This window comes from Lycium ferocissimum, chromosome 10 (genome assembly GCF_029784015.1).
Source record: "Lycium ferocissimum isolate CSIRO_LF1 chromosome 10, AGI_CSIRO_Lferr_CH_V1, whole genome shotgun sequence".
NCBI lineage: Eukaryota > Viridiplantae > Streptophyta > Magnoliopsida > Solanales > Solanaceae > Lycium > Lycium ferocissimum.
The window spans coordinates 28,423,156-28,445,707 of NC_081351.1; the positions used below are offsets into that span (position 1 = coordinate 28,423,156).

The 22,552-nt window shown below is 33.3% G+C and overlaps 1 protein-coding gene across 1 annotated transcript; it reads right to left on the minus strand.

Moving 5' to 3' along the window:
• Positions 1-13,265: 13,265 nt before the first annotated feature.
• Positions 13,266-15,820, minus strand: LOC132035285 (uncharacterized). The gene is made up of 5 exons (XM_059425560.1): positions 15,163-15,820; positions 14,689-14,829; positions 13,938-14,057; positions 13,703-13,798; positions 13,266-13,595 (listed from the first exon to the last, which is right to left on the minus strand). Exons 1-5 carry the CDS (start codon positions 15,379-15,381, stop codon positions 13,473-13,475), a joined length of 699 nt encoding a protein of 232 aa, XP_059281543.1. The 5' UTR covers positions 15,382-15,820; the 3' UTR covers positions 13,266-13,472.
• Between the last annotated feature and the right edge of the window lie 6,732 nt (positions 15,821-22,552).

Consider the following 22,552-nt stretch of genomic DNA (forward strand, 5'->3'; position numbering starts at 1 on the left):
GTCAACAATAACAACTTTAGCTGCTGGTCTATGTCAAGCACTGGACCATTCACCAGGGCAAACTCTTTTGCTTTCACTCTCGAACTAGCTTTCATAGCAAGTAGTTCCTTGTAATAATTGAAAAAAGAATAGCTCTCTTTTGGATCAGTCCAATTACCTTGCCCATCCTTGATCTGTGTTGTTGCTTGCCTCAATCTTCTATGCTTAATCACTGAGAAAAAGTATTTAGCATTGTCATCGCCCAGTCTCAACCAATCACCTTACTTTGTTGTTGGAGATACATTTCAGCTAGGTAGGAAGACTATTTGAAACTTAAGTAGCTCTCCTTTTCATAATTCTGAAATTCCCGATTCAATGGTTACGTCAGCAACTACGGTTGGGCCAACTATAGAGTTGCCTTATCCTCATCTGTCTCCTTAACTATGTTTTTGAAGTGTTGAGACCTAAAGATCAACTTGGTTCTTCATGTATACTTTATGCTTAAAAAAATTAATTCTTAGTTAACCAAACAAGAGACTTCAACCCTTAATTTTCATCAGTATATGGCACTATTCAACAAATTCTGCTTTTAGTATTCGTAATGAATGCATCAGATATTTTTAAGGCCCATAAAAAAATTATTCAGTTATGGAAAAATAAATTAGGAAAATAAATTTATTACATGAGAATTGATTAAGTGCCAACTACTTTTTTTTTATCCATGAGAAAAGATTTTAATTAAGTGAATCCAAATATTTTGTACCAACTATTCTTTCTATTAAACCCATAAAAAGAGTAGGTTTTGATTTTTCTTTTAAAAAAAAAACGTAAAGTAAGGTGCATCAAAAATGTTATATTAGGGGATGAGATAAATACTTCAAAAACACATAAACTCTCGTATACTAATTATAATTAGTACAATTTCAAATAAAGTATGTTTCCAAAGACTTTTACCATTGATGGATTTTTTTTTTTTTTTTTTTTTTTTTTTTTTTGGGGGTTTTCTTGGAACTCACTTACACTTGGTCATTTTTAACAAAAGCAGGCATATTAACAAATTAAGGACTAAAACTTGGGATCCTGCCACATAGGACGATAAAACTTGGGATCCTCCATTAGGGTTTTGTGGTTAGGGTTTCGAGACTAGGGTTTTCAAATAGTAGTTTTGCGTGGTTAGAGCAACAAATATGAGTGACTGGAATTATGTGATTACGCTCACAAGCCAACAGTCGTTACACATTAATGTTCTGGCAATTTCACGTCTTCTTCAGCGGTCAAACTTATCGTTCTGTATGCATTTGAATTGCTTTTCCCCCTATTTGCCATTTTGGTTACTTGTGTTATACTAGTGAACTAACCCTAACTGGGTCGGTTAGTTAACAAAGGAGAAGTAACTTTGCATTTTTCAAATATAACGATTTCATTTCTTAGTATTTGGGTCCTCTGAATCCAGTTATTCTTTTCTTTAGTTATTCATTTTTCTCTGAAAATTGGTCTCTAAATGTTAACCCTTTGGATATTTATTAGGAAATGTACGCAACTCGAGTTTCATTCCTTCAGTTCAGAAGGATGTTTAACGATGAACAACTTTTTTTTTTTTTTTGCATGGCATGCCTCCACTAATATCTTAACGTCATACTCGTGGTTGGTTTGTGTATTTCTTTGCAGCTTATGTTAGATACTCCTATATATGGGAGAATTACAACACTTGAGCTGTTCCGTCCTAAAGTGAATTGATTTGATTGAGTATCCTTTACTTTTAGCCGTATTTGAGTTCTTCATGTTCCCTATTTGATTGAGTATCCTTTACTTTTAGCCATATTTGAGTTCTTCATATTCCCTGGTTATCCTGACAGGGTGAAAAACAAGATTCTCTCTTCATCGCAATCGATCGACATGAATATTTTGTCCTTCAGTGGGACGCTGATGCATGTGAACTTATTACAAGGTCAGCCCATATCTTTTGTAGTCGCTCAACTTAATTTCCTTCCCAAACTTTTTCTTTGATTGATAATCTCTTCTCTAACTCAAAACTTCTCTTTTATATGTAGGGCAAAGGGATATATCTCAGATCAAACAGGACATCCCACTGATAAGGGTTAGGTATTCTTTTTTCCCAAATGCACTTAAATATTGTATTGTAATTTAGAGGAACAAACTCATTAATCTGAAGCCTACCACGCTTTGCAAGCCTGACTTTTCTAAATTAGATAGAATGAGTTTGAAATAAAAAAGAAAAATGAATACTTAGTCAACTTTATTGTAGTTGTTAAAGGTCGGGCTGGGCCAGTCAATCCCATTTTTTAACCCCTCCGATCTTGGGGTCGGATCGGTCACGAGTCATAGTTGGACTGCTTAATGACTAGGGTTTTGGGGGTTATTTTTTGCTCAGATCCGATCAAAATTAATGGGCCAAACATAATTTGCTACTCTCCAGAAGTACTTTGGGAAAAAAAAATATTTGATTATATTTGAAGCACTTGGAACAAAAAAGAATTTTTATCGCTAGGCAAAAACCTTATGATTAACTAAGGATGCAGTACTTATTGCTGCGGAACATAATCAATATCCAAAATATTCATTATGAACAAATTTGAGGATTCTAAAAAAAAAAATAGGAAGAAAACGTCTAAATTATATATCTATTTAAAGAATTTCGTGATCTTTTGTAGGTGTGATAGTATTTACTATGTCATAACTAGATCTATTATTTAAAATATTTTACTATCTTTGATATGCATAGTAAACAATAATACAATGTTAGATAAATAAAACATAAAATAAAGAACAAACGTGTAATGTATATTATTTGTACTAATTAGATATGTATGGAAATTCAAAGAGTAGATTATTTTGCATAAGCTCAAAATTTAAACACACAACAACAATACGTTTATAGTAAAGATCACTGATACACTCAAATTACACCTATTAAATGGCGTAAAGCGGACGATGTCAAATATAGTAAGTCAACTAGGTGGGGTCGAATCCCACAGAGATTATGGCGTGAAAAGGTTACTAACGTAGTGAATGACTTGACTTTCAGTCTTTGTTTGTATTCCGGTAAGGTTGTAAAAGAGTTTGTATTTTCTACTACCTATGCTGATTTGATTGTGATTAATTGGAATAAGAGAAACCAAGGTTATGTCCCCTTTAGATGAAGTGTAATGCTACGGGTGTGTATATGATATATTTCTAATGGATTATTGTACGAATGCACTTTACCTCTAATTTACTTCCTAATATTTCCCAATAGTTAGAAAATATTTCTCTTTATGATTTTCCTAGATATAAAATTGTTGATATGAAGAATGGTTAATATGTGCCAAGTATATTTCTTTTATTCCTAAGTGAATTTATCAAACGACGGTTAACGCCCCGAGTTCTTGTTACTTATTCCTAACAAACCCTACTCACCTTCTCAAGTAAAGTAAAGTTTATGGCTTAATTTAATGTTTGCAACCACCAACTAACATTGAAGAACAAAGAATGAATAAACCATAACAACCCATTGTACGCATATCAATGACAAATACCCATTCACATAACACCCATCATTGGGTTCACAACCTTAGTATTAAATTTAGCTACTCACGATATTGAATGCAAAACAAAATAATAAAGAAGTCATTAAAGCTTATTATCGAATAAAGAAGGAAAAGATGAATTCTTATCCTCAAAACCTTCAACAATCAATGAGTATTCAATGCTAAGGAAAATAAAGTCTTAAAACTGATGATAGATTACCCACAAAATCCTAAACAACTATTTATAATGGTCCAAAACACGAAAATTACATCTGACAAAATTTCCCCCGACGGACAAAGTATGTCCCGTACTTCAAAGTACAGGCCGTACAAATATTGTATGAGATGCTTCCTTCACTGGTAGGTCAAAATGTATGGGATAAGGTACGTCCCGCACAATAAAGTATGGGTCGTATAATCTGGTCTTCAGTCTCCCTTCAGTGATTTCTTTATCCAAGTACGGGTTAAAGTACCGTATCTCAATTCCTCAACTTCAGACATCATTGTTTCTTGCCAATCCAGATACGCCTTCAGGTACGTCCGGTACTTCAAAGTACGGTCCGTACTTCCTTAAAATCAGGGAAATCTGGTGAATTTTCCTTGTTCATTGCCTTTTAGTCATCAAACACCTCAAACACAACAAAGCACATAAAACTAACACAAACTTGCTTAAAAACAAGAAAAAATTATATTAAAAATACATCAAATGTGCTGTAATTCCACTGAAAATCGCAGGGTATTCTCTGATTGTGTCTTTCTTCGTACATCTTGCAATCTACGTTCCTCGACACTGTTTGTGTCTGGAGAGTGGCCAGGGGAGTTTGTATTCCATTCACTTTCTTTTTCAGATCCCTCAGCACTGGAGCTCTGTGCGGCAGAAGATTCCTCCTCTTCAGACTGGGAAGAATCATGTGACTAAGGTGTTCGGCGTTGTGTAGCAGTTCTGGTTCTTCTCAAGGGCCGAACCTCCTCATCTTCCACCTCTTGGTCGGAAGGGATATCTCGCAAACCTCTAGTTAGTACAGTTCCTCTGCCTCGACCCCTGCCCATCTCTGCTCTTTGGGACCCACCACATAACCGGATGGTATTCTTTGGTAGCATACCTGTTGAGGGACAATGTTGAAGAGCATAATATGAAAGTGTCTTTCAAAGCTTGCACAACATCGTACACACATATTTCATCTTTTTCATCCTTTGATCATGGGGTGTGGGACTCGGGTTACTTAGACTTCACCCGTTTTATTAATTTCTTCTCATTGGCATTTCATCGAACAGTTAGCGGGCATAATAATGTCGGACTTCACAATTAAAGTCGTCCATTGGAATGCCCTCCGACTCAATGGAGGTTTCGATATACTCGCCCTCACGAATCCTTTATACAGCACAACCTACCAATCCCTCCCCCCAACCAAATTAGAATTTGAAAATCGCAAACTATGCCAGCCCCAAAATTTAAAATCATTGGCCTATACCACTCATACACAAACCTACCATCATGTGTAAAACAAGAGTAAGTAGAGTATCAACATACCTGTGGTTTAAGACTTTACTCAAAAGGAAATTGGAACAATAGAGATGCTTGGCTGTGTGTTTTTTTTTCTTTTCTTTTGTACTCTTTACTTTTTTGTGCTAGGGTTTAGGGAATAAATATATGAGATGAATGGGGATTATGGAGAGTTATGGGAGTTGCGGGGAATATTGATAGTTATGGTCGGTTATGGAGTGAATTTAGGGAGGTTACGTTTTTGAGTTGAAATGGGAGAGGGAAAGTCAGGTGAGGGTTATAAACCTTCCTTGATTTTCCGTTAAAAGTACGACCTGTCCTTTAAAGTACGGGCGTACTTCTTGTGAACGTACCTAGGTTCATTAATGATGTGGCATGGAAATTATACGGGTCGTACAATTATGTACGTCCCTTACATTTATCTCGTACCTGGATATAGCAGAACAGTGACCTACTTTTTTTTTCCCTTGAGGTACAGAGTAAAAGCATGGCCTGTACAATTAAGTACGAGCCATACTTCCACCCCGTACTTGTATGGCAAAATCCAGTGAGCAAGTCTTTTCTTTCTCCCAAGATACGACATACAAGTACGGGCCGTACATTACTTTTACAGTCGAAAGTTGCACTTCCCTGCACATTGTAAGCCTACACACAAGCAAACATTAACCAACACAAAAACTACTAAAACAACAAAAAGAAACAAAAGAAGAACACAAAAATTTAAAACCTTGGGTTATGTTTATGTGATATTTTTCACTATTCGAAGTCAAACTTTTTAATTTTGACCGTACATGTGGACATAGAATCTTTTAGTTTTTCAAAATAAAAGTGGCCTTAATAAAAGAACCTCACAAAGATTACCTTACAAATATGTGAAAACCAGGTAAAAACATAAGTTACAACAATTAATAATTCAAAATATTTAAAAGATATATGAAAAATTACAGCCAAAGGATAATTCATTTGACTCTCGAAATCTAAACACCATCACATAAATTGTGACGGAGGGAATAATAAGAATAACGTGACAACCATGATGAAAAATGATAATAAAATATTAAAGTAATTATAGTTAGAATACGAATAATGAAGTAAAACAAACCCTTGTCAATAGAGCAGATTCGTATTATTGAGAAAGACAGAAAAAATAATTTTGGAAAAGGGAGGGACAAAATTGTACTTCCTCGGTCCCAATTTATGTGGCACAGTTGGAATTTCGAAATTTAAACTTCTAAATTTTGACCGTAAATTCGGACAAAGAAACTATAAGTACTTAAATAAAATTTATATATCTAAAAACTACGTAAAAAGTACTATAAATCACAATAATTAACAACTTTATATATTTAAAAGGCATATATAGAAATTTCGGTCAAAGAAAAACTTGGTTGACTCTTGAAATTCAACTATGCCACATACATTGGAACCGGGGGAGTATGTCGATACCCGATTTTGACGCTGTCATTTAACTTGTATCAGCTTTTGAATTATTCTTTTGTACGTGTACCCACTTTGGGAAAACTTCAAATACACAGTATCTGGAGTTAGTGTCGACAAAGTTTAAATTCAGGTATTATGTTTGAAATCTTATATTGCTGAAGTTCAGGTATATATATATATATGGTTGACGTTCAGTCATTTTTTGCCTCATGTCAACCATTTTTGCTTGAACGTTAGTCATATATGGCTGAAATTTCATCATCTTTTGCCTCACGTCAATCATTTTTGCTTGAACATTAGTCGTATATGGATGAGTTTAGTCATTTTGCATGAATTTCAGCTATGTAAGACTGATCTTTTGCTTGAATTTCTATCATATGTGCATGAACTTCAGATGGAAACGGACTGAACTTCAAAGAATATACTGAGATGGATATATGTGCCAAAAAAAAAAAAAAAACGAATACAGGTAAAGGTGTCAAATTAGGCCACCACGTGAAATGTTTATGTCTTTGAAGCAACTGTTAAATGTAGCAAATTGGCTCATAGAGGGGCAAAGGCACTAATCGGAGCCCATAACGCCGTCACTCCATCATCTCCATACTTGTCTCGCCAAATACACCAGTTATTGGGGGCCAACCCATCATGATTTTCCCTAAAACGCCTCACACCCTTAAGGAGTCGTTTGATTGGGGAACAAGTTATCCCGTATTTTGGGGGGGGGGGGGGGGGGTTGGGAGTGGGGGAGCGGGAATGTGGGAATAGTTGGGGTTTGGTGCGTGGGGGTGCGTTGAGTGGTGGTGGGGTGGTTGGTGGAATGCCACATGTGGACTTATTTTCTCTACTTTTATTAGGGAAGTCATTCCCCATTTTTGAGGAATTTATTTTCCAAATTTTTTGACCAAACGAACATGAGAAAATCGAAAAATATTTTTCAGAAAATGTTTTCCTCTATCCCAAGCACATCCGTAGTCCTAGTTCTAGTTGAACTCCAAAGCTAGTACTCTCTCTTTACTAATTTAAATTTTAAAGGCAGAATACTAAACACCACAACTATTAGTAATATTAATTACCCCTGAATTTCACTATGTGATAGTATTTACGGAAAAGGGCCAAATATACCCCTGTACTATGAGCAAAGGGCCAAATATACCCCTCGTTATGCTGCGGGCCAAATATACCCCTGTCGTTATCCTTTGAGGCCAAATATACCCCTCATCCGTTAAAGTTGTCCAAGTTGGACATCCGATCCTACGTGGCATCCATCTCAACACCCCTAATCCATTTTACCCTTTTCTCTATTTGTTCTTGCATACCCACCGAAAACTCGACCGGGGTGATCCTCAAAATAAAGGACAATACAACAAAGTGAACTACAGTGAAATTTACTAAAATCAAGAAAATGTAACCATACTAGCACACTGAATATAAGTTGCAGACTCCGGAGCAACAGTGAACCAAAAACTAAGAGGAACAACGACCAATTCATGAAGTGTGACCTAGAACTCCAACAAAAAAGATGTCCCAAATTGAAAGCTAAGGATCCAAATTATAAAGAAAGAAAGAAAAAAATATAAATAATATTAAATAATACCAAGAAACTTGCGTTGATCAGCAAAATCTTGATATTCTTGAGAGTGAGGAATTGTTGGAGTAACAATCATGAGCACTATGAAGCAGACGACTACAACTCAAATTATCGAAGTCAGTGCATAGCAATAACAATTACTACGGAGTACTTCATTTGAAATAGATAAATCTTCATTTGTGAACATAAACTAGATTGGATTGACATAATTTTGTGGAATCCTTGTAAGTTTGTTTCCAATTTTCTCGTGGGTAGTGACGATGAGGGGAAAATCAAGCATGGGAAGTAGTAAATTGGAGGAAGGAGTAATAATCCCAGTGGGCGTGGTCGTGGTGGCGGTAATGGTGTCAATGGTGACGGAGGAGAAGGAAATTTTTGTGGTGGATAACAAATAGAGGGAAGAAGTAAAATGGGTTAGGGGTGTTGAGGTGACATGCCACATGACATCCACCTCATCAAATGTGTGGCAGCCACGTAGGATCGGATGTCCACCTTGGACAACTTTAACGGATGAGGGGTATATTTGGCCCCAAAGTATAACGGCAGGGGTATATTTGGCCCCAAAGTATAACGAGGGGTATATTTAGCCTTTTTCTCATAGTACAGGGGTATATTTGGCCCTTTTCCGTAGTATTTATCCCCTGGAAATATACCCCAAAGTATAACGAGGGGTATATTTAGCCTTTTTCTCATAGTACAGGGGTATATTTGGCCCTTTTCCGTAGTATTTATCCCCTGGACGCGAAAGTAGCTACAGCCTACGAGTAGCCAAGTTTCATAACCTTAGACTTGAAACAAAACAGTAAAAGATGACTGCGCTGGCGGCCTAACTTGTTTGGTGGGAAAAATACGTTTCCATGCTGCAGCTAACCAGGGGAATTTACAGAAGCCCACTACGCCGAGGCGGCAATAGGCTAAGGCCCCAAACATGAAAAAGAGAGTAAGACAACAGGATATAAGAGGACTTGTCCTTTGGATGCCTCACACGCTCTTGTATAAATAGAACTGTAAAGCCAGCAGCTATTAAAATGAGAATTAATGATATACATATAAGGATCTCCGCACAGGGATCCCAATCCTCTTCTGGTTTGCAAACACAACATGATTCAACGTCTTCTAATTCCCTATGCTCCGCCATATATATTATGGAATCTCAACTATTGAGATTATATGTACGTACTAACTCCGTTCATATATATATATATATATATATACAAAGGAAAATTATCCTAGTTCTAGTTCAACTCGGAAGCAGAAAAGAAAAGGGACTCCTTGTCCTACTTGGACTCCAACTGCAAATTACCAGAACAGATATGAATGAGATTTCAGATATTAAATAAAAATAAAAAATAAAAACAAGAAATAGTCGGCTAGTAGTATTATTAATAACATAATAATAATTCAAGAGTTTCATTAAATGTGTATGAAAGTTGGGCAGGTAAAAGACGGTTGAAGTCTAAATATTAGCTTAGGCGTACGGCTTACTCGCTCCCCATTTTTATTTGGCAGGTTTGATTTGGCACAACCCTTAAAATATAATTAATAAAATGATAGGTTTACTATATTACCCTTTGAATATAATAAATTCAATGTTTTGAAAAATGATTATAGTTAATATTAAGGGTAAATTAGAAACTAAGTAACAAATCATGTCTTGGTTTTCCAAACTGGACAAATCGAAGTGAACATCTATTTTTAGTAAAATGGACAAGTAAAAATGGACGGAGGAAGTAGTAATTACTTTCGATTTTGGAGAAACTATTATTACTCCCTCCGTCTCAACTCTCAATTATCGTTGTGATTTTTAAAAATAGTTATTTCAAATTATTGTCATTTTAGAAATTCAAGACAAAATTAATTATTTTTTCTTATTTTGTTCCGAGTAGTAATTGTTTTTTAAGACTACAAACACCTTAATAGAGTAAATATTTTATGAAGAGAGATTAATGAGGGTAAAATATTCAATTAATGTTTTTTTCAAAGGTCCGTAAAAGAGAAACACGAATGGCAAATAAAGGGTGTCAAGTGGGCCGGGCCGGGCCATTTAAACGTGGGCCACAAGGGGCCGGGTCGGGGCCGAGCCGGGCCGTAAGTTAAGTGGGCCGGGCTTGGAGAGGGAAAGGGTGTCCGGCCCAGCCCACCTCGGATAGGAGCTACACCTCGGGCTAACCGGGCCCGATAGTGGGCCGGGCCGGGTTTTCGTTAGTGGGCCGGACCGGATTTTAATTATTTTAAAAAAAAATTCTAATACTAAAATTTATTAAGTTTAATACTTTAAAATCTAGTTGTTGTCAACTTTATTTTAACCATCAAGTTCCTTAAATTATACTTTGGCCCTATTTTCATTCTATAAATACCATTCATTCTTCTCCATATTATCTCACAATTCCCTACTCTCCTCTTTCTCTAAATTTCTTACTCATCTAAATGGGAACTAAATAGGAACAATGCACATGAGTTTTGATACTAAACCAAAGTTCTTAATTTAATTATTTCATCTGATCCTAAGTCCTAATGTCATGTGCAGATTGTCACCTCTCCATCATCGGCGGAGACATTTCAATACGCTAAAAAATATTTAATTATTATTATATATAAAATATTTGAAACTAATAAGATTTTATTAATATATTATTATATATATAACTAATAGTTTATATTATTATATCTCGTATAACCTATTGAAATATTTTTGAACTTGTGTAAGCCAACAACAAGATAGTAACTTAAAAGGGCTATTTGATTTATTTCACGTATCAGCAATTTCAGAGGCTTGTCGTTTCACTGATTTTGTCAGCCTATTATAATGTCTTGTTGCTTTTGGGCACCGATCAATGTTTGTCCCTCCTTGCGTAAATTTATCTTGGAGTTCTTGCTTGTGTAGGATTAGTTTTACACAATTACATTTATAGTTCTATTTTATTTACGATTATTATTCTTGTAAAAAAAATTATAACACAAATTTGAAAAGAAATTCAAAGGCTCAGTGAGCCTTTAGTTTTCATTTAGTAGCAATTAAATATTAACGGATCCGACTCCTCTCTATTTTCATTGTCTCCATTTTCCCCAAGTTCTTACTTGAATAAGAGACACATTACATGAGTTAAAATTAATGGTTAAGTTTTAATTAACTAAAGTAAGATTCTAACTATGGTTTGAATAATTAATAAATATTTCATATATTTGCTTTCAAAATTTTAAGAATCCCACAATTATAACTACAGCTATTTTATTGGGATACAATATTTTTAAAATACTTATTATTAGTAATAAATGTAGTACTTATCTTTTTCTTTTTTTTTTTAATTTGAAGTGGGCGACCACGGTGCCGTGGGCCTCAACCATTTCCGGTTGGTGGTGGGGTCGGTGGTACATTGGTCCAATTGCTTAAAATTTTAATAAAACACTGCTGAATGTCCTTCTACACCATTTAGTGGGCTTGGGCTGGGCCGGTGGTGGGCCGGGTTCGGGCTGGCCCGGCCCACTTGACACCCTTTGCCAATATGAGACGGAGGGAGTAGTAACCTATTTATTGAATTCGAATTTGAAGATAATCCTCTCAGTTATTCAATGTGTTTGCTGGAATATTTCCTTGTACTTTCTAGTCTCAGCTTATGGGCAAACGAATTTTATTTACTTTTATAGTAACACTAACAACATATCTGTAAAATTAGGCATTTGCCTTTTGTTGTGTTGCTTAATTTGACGAAATTGTAATGTGGGTTGTCGAAAATTGGTTCTAATTTCGAATATCCACGAGAATATTCTTGTTTGGGCTAACGTTGTTTGCAGGTTCGGCTCGATCATAAGGCCAGTAAAACATTTTTTTTAAAATGTTATACTGGGATTATAATGGGTATGTTATTGTTCTTGTATGCATTAAATTCTAATACCCCACTTTTACTATTCTTATTAGTAAATATTCTAATTCTGTACTGTTTTAATATGTTTTTTCTTGCACTGAGGGTCTATGGGAAACAACCTCTCTACCTCCCAAGATAGGGTAAGGTCTGCGTACACACTATCCTCCCCAAACCCAACTTGTGGAATTACACTGGGTATGTTGTTGTAAATATTCTAATTCCAAAAAGAGATTTTTCTTTTCTTTTCAGAAGGATGAATTAAATCCCAAAAAGGAGCCTTTGATAGCTATATTATCAATTGAAAAGGATGTGTTAGAACAAACGGATTATAAAACAGCAGTTCATGACTTCACACAAAAAAAAAAAAGAGCTAGAAAAGTAGACTTTAAATAAAAATATACAAGACGACCTTTCATTTCTTTAAAAAAGATTTAGGACTTCTCTGTGAAGTTTGGCTTTAGGCCCCCGATCTTGTTAAGCTGCCCCTGGTTGTTTGCCACACAATTGGAAAAAAGAACCAAACAAGTTTTATAGGACGAACGATAAAGCCATAAAGGGAAAGTATCTAAATGTGCCTATGTAATATCATAAATTACCCAAGTGATAAGTTAAATTAAGATACACATTTATCAACTAACTGCGATTAAGTAACAAAGTTAATCCATATGATACGACACATGCCAGCGATGGTTTAGTGAGGGCACAAGTGTGCCGATCGAGAAATTTAACGAACGCCTTCTCAATCAGCAAACTATATGGGTTTTAATCAGCAAGGCGAGGTATTTATTATCTTGATTATACTTGTTGGGTTTGTGTAGTGTGAATGAGAAATTCAGTGACTTTCCCGAAGAGGCACTAAGAGCAAAGGATGTGACTTTTCTGTAAAGTCACCACACCTTTTCATAACACCCATTCGTTGGCTATATAAGTTGAAATTCTGCTTCAGATTTTTAATTCATTGAAGCATAAAAAAACTACTGAAAAATAACAGATTTTTATATCTCCTCTCACTCTTGCATTCTGCATTTTTTTTCAAAAGCAAAACGTAAGTGTTCAATGTGATTTGCTGCCGCCATTTGAGTTCGCTGAAGTTCTGCAATTTGCATTGCATTCTATCCTGGGAGAAATTAATCCATTAACCTTGGCAACTGTGAGGGGATTAGATTCCTTAAGGACACACAAGAAACTTGTGGGCTCGGAAATTTTTGTTTCATTTACCTTTTGTTCTTAACATTGTTTCTGGTTCCTTTTGTTGTTTAAACAGAAACTAGTTCTGCTAAAATATTGGTTTGAACACTTAGAGATAACAATACTGTATTCCAGAAAATGACTTTTTCATTCACTTGATTATTATCTCTCATGATTTTTGCTTACATTATTGACCGCAAGGTCAATACCCTTGTATACAAGCTGCAAATCTTCCTCGTCTTTATTTTATCTACACATTCTTAGGAATGTAATGGACCTTTTAATTAATTTCTCCTCAATACTATGAATGTTTGATACAGAAAAATTTGATTTGATACATAATACTTAAGAATTATGAGCCAACTACATATTTGAAGGAGCACTTATAGCTTTATATTTGAAGGAGCACTTATAGCTTTAGTTCTCCTAGAGAATTTGTACATGATCATCCTAGCAATCTTATAGAACCAGAAAGTACTAACAAGTTGCAGTCCGAAAGACATGGCCTGTAAAATCATGTATAAACATTAAGTCACCAATTTGTTGTTTTCAAATAAGATTTTTCAAAGTAAAACAATTGTGTATTGGCACATAATTAAATATTTGAAGTTACCTTAATGAGGATAGGATTATCAGTAGAAAGAGTGACATAGGTTACGTATGGGCCTCCTATCATCCTAGCACTGCTGAAAATTATAGCAAATAAAACCTGCAAAAGAGATCAACCCTAAATTAACAACTTAAAACTCTGTGTCCACTAAACTGATACATCAGATAAAATGTAACCGAAGAAATATAGTAAAAAACTTTAAATTTGAAAGAAATAAATTAGAATATGAGAAACTAACATCAGCTGCAAGATTAATGTCAGTATTTATGTATCCAAGCTCTTTAAGAATCTCCCTGAAGTGTAGGAATGGACTGGAAATCTCTGTCAACCACAATGCTGCTATCAGTATTGAACCACACTGCATATCACAAACATTTCTTAGGTACATGTAAGGATTTAATTTATATATACTGTCAGTCTAAAATTTACTTTTTACACTATCAATTTATTTAACATGTTATGATATGGTAATTGGATATTTTCATATTGTTAATTCCACTTTTTATAAATAAGTTTACCTGTAACTAACTATCCTAACATGTTAATGTATGTGACCCTATTTCTTTTTCAGTTTGCTCTAAAGAGAATGATTCTCTAAATTTAACTTAAACTTCTTATTCTATTCTCGATGATAAGCTTTTGGGGCAGCACAAATATTATTTATATGACAAGTTTAAGAACATAAGTTTCAACAGTCTTATAACCAGACATACATTATGACATATTTAAGTAGAATAGCATTCACTGACCACTTTTCAGTCCTGTAATTGAAAAATAGTCATTGTCATGAAATTTCAAATTCCACTGATGAAACTCCATGACAATATTGTAAAGTTTCAACTGTAGAATTGAAAATGATAAGCTAAAAAGTGATTGTTTTTTATACGATAAATTTTAAAAGTCTTCATTTTTTATTTTATGTATAGTTAAACAGGGTCACATAAACTTATAGCGCATAGCGCATACATAAACAAGATGATTTTACTTACCCGTTCATAGGCAAGCCCAGCTCCAAGTCCAACACCACTCACCAAATGATGAATCGAGTTATCAATCTTCACTTGCTTGTCAAAAAGACAACATACAATATCATATATAAGATATGCCATTGTTATTGCCATTGCCCTCATCTGTAATTAATTTTTTCAAGCATCACCTTTAGAACAGAACTTGACCTGTTGACCATATTCTTGACATAAAAAACAAAAAATAAACAATAATAAAAAGTAGTCTCTCGGTCTCAATTAGAGTGAATGTGTTTGATTCAGCACAGAGTTTAAGAGGAAAATGAAGAGTTTTGAAACTTGTTATCTAAAATAAGTCATATAAATCTTTGTGGCTATAAATAATCTCATTAAGGTTAAAATGAGAAGTTTGAATTTACTTGTTACTGTATATAGAAAGATGTCATTCTTTTTTAAACTTACTAAAGAGTATCACATAGATTAGGACAGAGATAGTACCTGTTCGTGAGAAGATCTTGAAGCCAAAGGACAAAGTGGGCAACGCCAATCTTGAACAGAAATAGAAGCTAAAGTTACTGCTAAAATTGCATGAACTGTTGACACCAAACGGTTACAAAAATCAAAAGAACGATTTGGAAACAACTTTCTTGTTAATAGAAACAATGTTGTCCATGATACAACTCCAAATACAATTAAATCTATGATTGTATCATCCATCTAGCAGCAATTCCCAGAACAAAGCAAGCAGTTCTCTTAGAATAAAAATAGATAATACAAGAAATATAAATGGATGAGATTCTGGATGAGAAAAGTACAAGAAAAAGTCAGCCAGTAATATTAATAACAAAATTCAAGAGTTTCACATATCAAAGTTGGGCAGGTAGTAGACGGTTGAAGTCATTGCATTAATTTTCTTTAAAAATTAGCTTAGCGTACGTTGTTTGCGACAAAATATGTAGATTCCAAAAATCTGCTTCGCTGTTTGACTTTCCTTATTAAACAAGCATAATCCATGTTCCTGGCACATATCTCCATGTATATATGTGGAATGCATTAATCTACATTGGGGTCCAAAACAAATTATAGTCGATTTAGAGGAGGGTTAATTAGTTAGGGTTTCACATTCATAAACACTTTGAACGATTGATTGAGTACAAATTTGTGTCAATATTTTAAGAGTACCCAAAGAGCTAGAATGAAAAACAGAGTTTACTCAAGTTAAGCTTCATGGTTATAAAACATTAGGTGGTTATTTTTATTCTATTAAAATTAATAAGCCAAACTTGAAAGTCCCAAAATAAAAAGTAATATGAAGTACTGATCCCTCATCTAATTTATACTAATTTTCCATTTTGGGGAAATTATTGGTAACCTACTATTATATTTATTGAATTTCGATTTGAAGATAACCTTTTTAATTATTCAACGAATTTTTCCTTGTACTGTCTTGTCTCAGCACTCAGCTTATGGCCAATGGGCAAAACGACTTCAATTTTGTTTACTCTTGACAATTAGGGCATTTATCTTCTGTAATGTTGCTTTAGCCTATGCAATTAACTAATCTCTCCGTCCCATTTTAACTGACGCTTTAACACCTTTTTCAAATTAAATAAATTATAAAAAAAATTATAACTTGTTAGAAGTTTGACAGGTTGGGCTATGACCATTGTATAGTTAATCTTGAATCACCTCATTTCAGTCCAAGTTAACATTGAGCGGCCTATTGACCAACTTATGACTTTTAAATTTTAAGATCTTTTAATGTTTACCAAATTTATAATCATTAAAAAGTACTTATAAGATGATTTAACATAAAGAGCTTGATGGATTGAAAGCTTTGAATGAAAATATCATACTATTCCAAGTCTCGCTCTCGATCTCCATATAAAAAGTATCAAGTACAACAAGACTTACTCGAGTAGAAAAGAAAGTTGTGGCTACTAACCTCACAAAGCACACAACTAAGGCCCCGTTTGTCCATAAATATCTAAAAAAAAAAAAAAAAAAAAATTGAAATTTTGGAGTTGGAATTGAAGTTGGAGTTGTGTTTGGCCATAGTTTTTGAAATTGTAGTTTTTGGTGAAATGTAACTGTAAAAAAGTGAAAAAAGTGAAATTTTTTTGAAAAACAAGTTTTTTGAGTTTTTGGAATTCTCATGGCCAAACGTTGATTCCGGGAAAAATTGAAAAAAAACTTCGGAATAAAGTGAATAATTCTTATGGCCAAACGGGGGCTAAAGATCTGATTAAAAAGTGAAATTGGAAATTAAAGTGAAAAGGGGAGCAATGTGTGCTTTGGGTTTGGTTTTAGCAAATAAGAAGATATTTTGAGGTCACTGCCTAAATCACATTCCATTAGCTGCACAGTAATTACAAGAAAGGCATAAAGGGTTTTGCGTATCGGGTCATGATTTGAACATTTCACCATCACACACAGAGTACCAAATTGTACTCATGAAGATTGGACTCTTTTAATTTACATATATCACATAATTATATCATTCGAATATGCCCTTCTACGTGTCATGCTGCAATTTGTCCTCAATAATAATGATATGACAGTATTAACAGGGGTGGATGGAGCATTATAATTTGGGGTTCAAATGCGGTATACAAATTTATATGTAAAAAATTACTAAATTTACAATAAATAGTAGATATGAACCCATAACTTTAAAAATATAATGGTTCAATGCTAAAAAATTTAAAGGATGAACCCCCAAGAGTTTAAATCCTAGATCCGCCTCTGATAGTATATAAAATTGAAGCATCATTTGTGTCCACAAAGATATGATTAGACTGAGAAGTATATTTATGATAATTTTTACATTTGTATTTCATTGTTAATTTTATTCTTAGAAAAAGTAAGAGAACAGTACGGAGAAGAAAAAACTTTGAAGCGTTAATAAATTTTTTTGTGCTTAAAAAGATATTGTCAGTATATTCTTTAGGAGATATATATAAGTTTCTGTAAGATTCCTCGATCAAAAATCGTTACTGCAGAATGTAGTAAACACTTCCAGGACAAAGCGAAATATATGGAGAAGACAAAAAACTATTTGAAAAAAAGTTTGCATTTTCCGAACAGGTGTTCCAGTTTTAATTTCAAAACTTAAAATTTTAAATAATTAAGGACAATGCTTCACTTGACAAATTTCAACAAATTGTATCCCAAATCTCTTCTGAAATGTTTCTGTCCCATCCTCATCAGTAGTAATTTTTTTAGGGAAAATTTAAAACTAGTGAGGTCATTAATGATGTTTTGCGTTTAGTCCATCCCTCTCTATTGTCCATTTCGGACCACTTTTCTTTTTAAAAAAAAAATAATTAATATTATAGCTGCATGTCATTATCATGCTTTACAGCCGATAAATATGCTTGAACATCAGTTAAATTAAAGAGAAAGAAAAACAAGAAGCATTGCTAGCTAAATAAATGTTTGTTGATTTTATATATGATATTTTTGTTTGATCAAAGTATCCCTCTTGTTCTTTTATGAACATTTAATATTTGATTAATAATCTCCACAGCTATTATAAGCTTTTGTAAAGTCAGTCATATCAATTTAGTTAGGGTTTCACTGATGATGTTGCCTGAGACCAAGAAAATGACAACGAAAGTTTTTCTAATCAACTTCCTTTTCCGCCTGACCACACTCTTCATCATTGCATTTGCATAATATATATACACAAAAAAGAAAACAATTGTTTAATATCAACATTTTTTTATGCATCCAATAATTTCCTTAAAATAGAAATTAAAGGTCGATTGCTGCTTTCATCGCATTGAGCAGGTATGAGCCTTTGCCTCTCGTTATAGCCTTATAGTTTTATTAATCAATATCCACATAATATAATAAAACTCACAATAATATATTGTGATTTGGCTTTTTAGTTTTCCCCTTTTTATAGTGTGATAAAATTTCCACAATTATAGAGGATAATTTCTCTTCTTTTTATAGCTTTCATCGAACATTTTTTTTTCTTTCTTAAAAGTGCTTAGGTCATAGTCAATTTAGCCTAAACATGTATGGGCCAAAGTGCCATAATTAGGAAGTGCCATTAGCGAACCCTGTAATAATTTAAAGTCTGTTCCCAACTTTAATTTTGATCAAATTGTTGCTGTCAATGAGGTAGTTCCAACTTACTCCTACATTTATTGGAGCTGATGCAATCATAATTTAATTAATAACTCTTCAATTTGCATTTCAATTTTTTTTTTTCTGAACCAAAAAAATTTGTGTTTCACTTGATCCAATCGGATTGACAAAACTCCATTTTGTTTCAACTTTATAACCACGTCCTAGCTTCTAAATAAGAAATAATCTAACAAAGAAAGACTTCAAAAAATCAAATTTTAAAGATTTAATGCTACTTTAACAAAGTTCATCCACTTAAATCCGTAACAAGTACCACATTCTTCACCAAACTTACTTATACCCATAATTTCTAAAAACTATCAAGAATACCAACCATACATACTTGTTAATCCTAAATTATGCAGAACATGATATTTTAATAACACATTCACTAGCTACTACAATTCAAATTACAATACAAAGATCAATCCATGCAAGAAAAAAGAAAAAAACCAACGGTAATAGCTAACTATTTTTTATTATAATCTTCCCACATTGTACGAACAATCTTCACTTTATAGACGAGACTGTTTTAATTGTGGAAACATAGTAAATACGACTTTAGTGGAGGAACATGGTAGATAAAATTAGTTAGGTCATAAATAGATAGGTTTTTCTAGAGAAATATAAAATTTTGGGTAGTTTTTAAAAGTTTTGAAAAGGCCAAAACATGGATCTTGGCTCAAAAATAGGTTTGAGCCCGAATTTGGGAATTTGAAGATTTATTTTCAAAATCTATCAAAATTTTATGACCAAACAAAAATATGCTCCCAAAATTTATGGCCAAACGGGAGCTTAAACAAATCTTCTGTTTTTCAAAATAATAATGTGTCAAAACACTAACTACAGTCAAACCTGTATATAACAGTATCTCCGGATATTTTTTTGATACTATAGTAATGTTGTCATAAAGACATGAAAGATTGGTTCCAAAAATATATACTTGATCGTTATAGAGAAATGTAATAGAGAATGACTGTTATAAAGAAGTATAACTGTCACAAAATTAGTCACATTGAAGCACAAGAAGATTGACCCAGGCTAATAACTTAAAAACATATTTTAAAAACAATTATCCTCTTGAAACAATACAATTTTCTAATTTTAAAAGACAACTACTGGATTAGGAAGTAAATCGGAATTTAAAGTGGAAAAACGGAATATCCTTGAGTTTGGTTTTGGCAGTTAAAAGATTTTCTTTTAGATCGTTGCCCCAACACATGCATCCCAGCAACTTCAGAAAATTAAGCATGGAAGGCACCAACCATTTTCATTATATATTTTCAGATCATAGGTTAAGCATTTCACTATCACATATTACCTAACTCTTGACTATTGTCTTTTCATGTACATCACATAATAATATCTTGTTGAATATTCCCATTTACATGGCATAATGCAATTTGTTATCAATATAGAATTGAGTTATTTGTGTCTTAGGAGATAGATTAAACTAAGAAGAATTTAAGATGACAATATGTTACACTGTGTGTTCAAGTTATTTCATCACGACACTGAAGAAGAAAAGATTAATTGAAATCAACGGTGATAAAGTCCTCTACTTTTTACACAAATTAAAACATCACAAGTAAATAAGAAGTGGCGGAACCAAAAATTTGAGTAAGAAAATTTAAACAAATAAAAACATCACACCTAAAATATAAACTTATGTCAAGGAAATTCAACGATCTCACAACAATTGTACGTTCTGACACTTCTCTTGAAAATCTATAGTTTTATTTTGTTACCATGTCTTCCAACTAGACAACTTTTCTTGAACATAATTTGAAATTTAAAAAAGACGATTAAGTTCAGCTTAATTAAATGTTGCATTCAAGTATGATCGCTCTTGTTATTGGACAAGAATCTCCATAGCTTTTTGCTGGTTTATAAAGTCATTCAGAACAAGTTAGGGATCCACCCATAATATCTTAACTAATTTGATGTGAGCCCTCTTTTTATTAATAGTGTCCACATGCTTCATCATTTTAGCATATTAACAAAGAAACATTATTTAAAATCAACATTTTCTTTCTTTACATGCATGCAATCATTTCCCTAAAATAGAAAGAATAGTTGCTGCTTTCATCAGAACGAGCTATAAGCTTTTTCCTCTTGTTACAAGTTTTAGGAAAACTTGCATTTTTTCCCCTTAATAATTTATAAATTCTAATTTTGGTTCTTGTGATATATAATTCAACACATTTAACCTTCAATTAACTAAAATATGTAACTTTGCTCCCCATATATAAGAAATATATTATATTTTGACTATTTTTACAATTATATTACCCTAAAAATGGAGTAACAATTCAAGTTTTACATAATACCTGAGTAACTAAATGGTGGAACAATTAATAACTATGGTGTATTTGTTAAATTACAAGCAAAAAGATCAAAAGTGGACATTTCATTAATTGAAGGTTAAATGTGCTTATTCGAATCTTACAAGTGCTGGAACTAGAAATTATCAACAACTATGGGACCAAAGTGCTATTAAGCCTTTCCTTAACTTCTGATTGATAGTACGTAACCTAAATTAAGAGTAATTCTTTACGCAATGTTATGCAGGTTAAGTGCATCTTTAAGGCATTAATCATCCTTATTACTTTTCCATCAGTGAAACGCAATATATCTGTTGAAAAGGGATTGATTAGCTTTTGCTTTACTTTGGGCACTTAATGATGGTAATTAGAAGCTGGCAGCAGCAAAATTTCTCAAATGATCAAGAAAGGACATTACATTTAATATCATAACTTGTACATTAAGCTTGCGCCCTCTATGACTACTCAATTAAGATTAAAAAGAAGTAAATTAATTCGAAGGCAAAAGTAATTAATTAGAAATATAACTAATTATTTAACTTTAGAGCACAAACATTGTACTCAATGACTGGAAACAACTAAGGAATCGTTATAACTCAGCTAGGAAAATGTTTTATCTTTTTTAACATATATTGATTATAACATATATTGATTACTCAATAAGTTGTTTTACAATCCAGGTGAAAACAATAGAAAACCGATAAGGGCTGTAGTTGAATGGTAAGTGTTCCTTCATTTCTAACCATAACAGATTCGAGCTTTAGGAATGGAGTCGTCTTTGTTAGGAAATACTTTTACACCTCCCCCAACCCCAACCCCAACCCCAACCCCAACCCCACAATTAGGCTATCAAACACCGTCTGTAAAATCATAAAACAAAATTTTCGTACTGGTGAATACCCAGCTAGGTAGTTAGCTGCGTTATTTATTCTCACACATTCCTGCTAATTAAGTAACTTTGAATTAATTGGTTTGGTAAATATGACAAGTCGATATTTGATTTGAGAAGATAGTCCTCTGGTGATTTCAGAAGGCAATCGATACTGAGGAGCCATTTGGACATGATTTCATCTCATGAGATGAAATCATGAGATGAAATCACGAGATGAAATAATGTTTGGACATGTAATTTGCATTTCTTAAGTTACAGTTTTTTTTATAAACATAAAAACCGCACAAGTTGTGAAAACTATAAAAAAAAAAAAATCAATTCTCATACAATCTTACCAAATGAGTAAATCATAGTTCATAATAAAATTAATACGCTACTAGAAGGCCTTTCTAAAAAATACAACATCAAGTGATCAAACTTTAGTTCAATAAAAAGGAAAATTTAGCATAAATAGTAATGTAACTACTCTTTAATATAATCCTCCTACATGGTAAACATGATTGGTAAATATATCTACTAACTTATGATCTTTTTT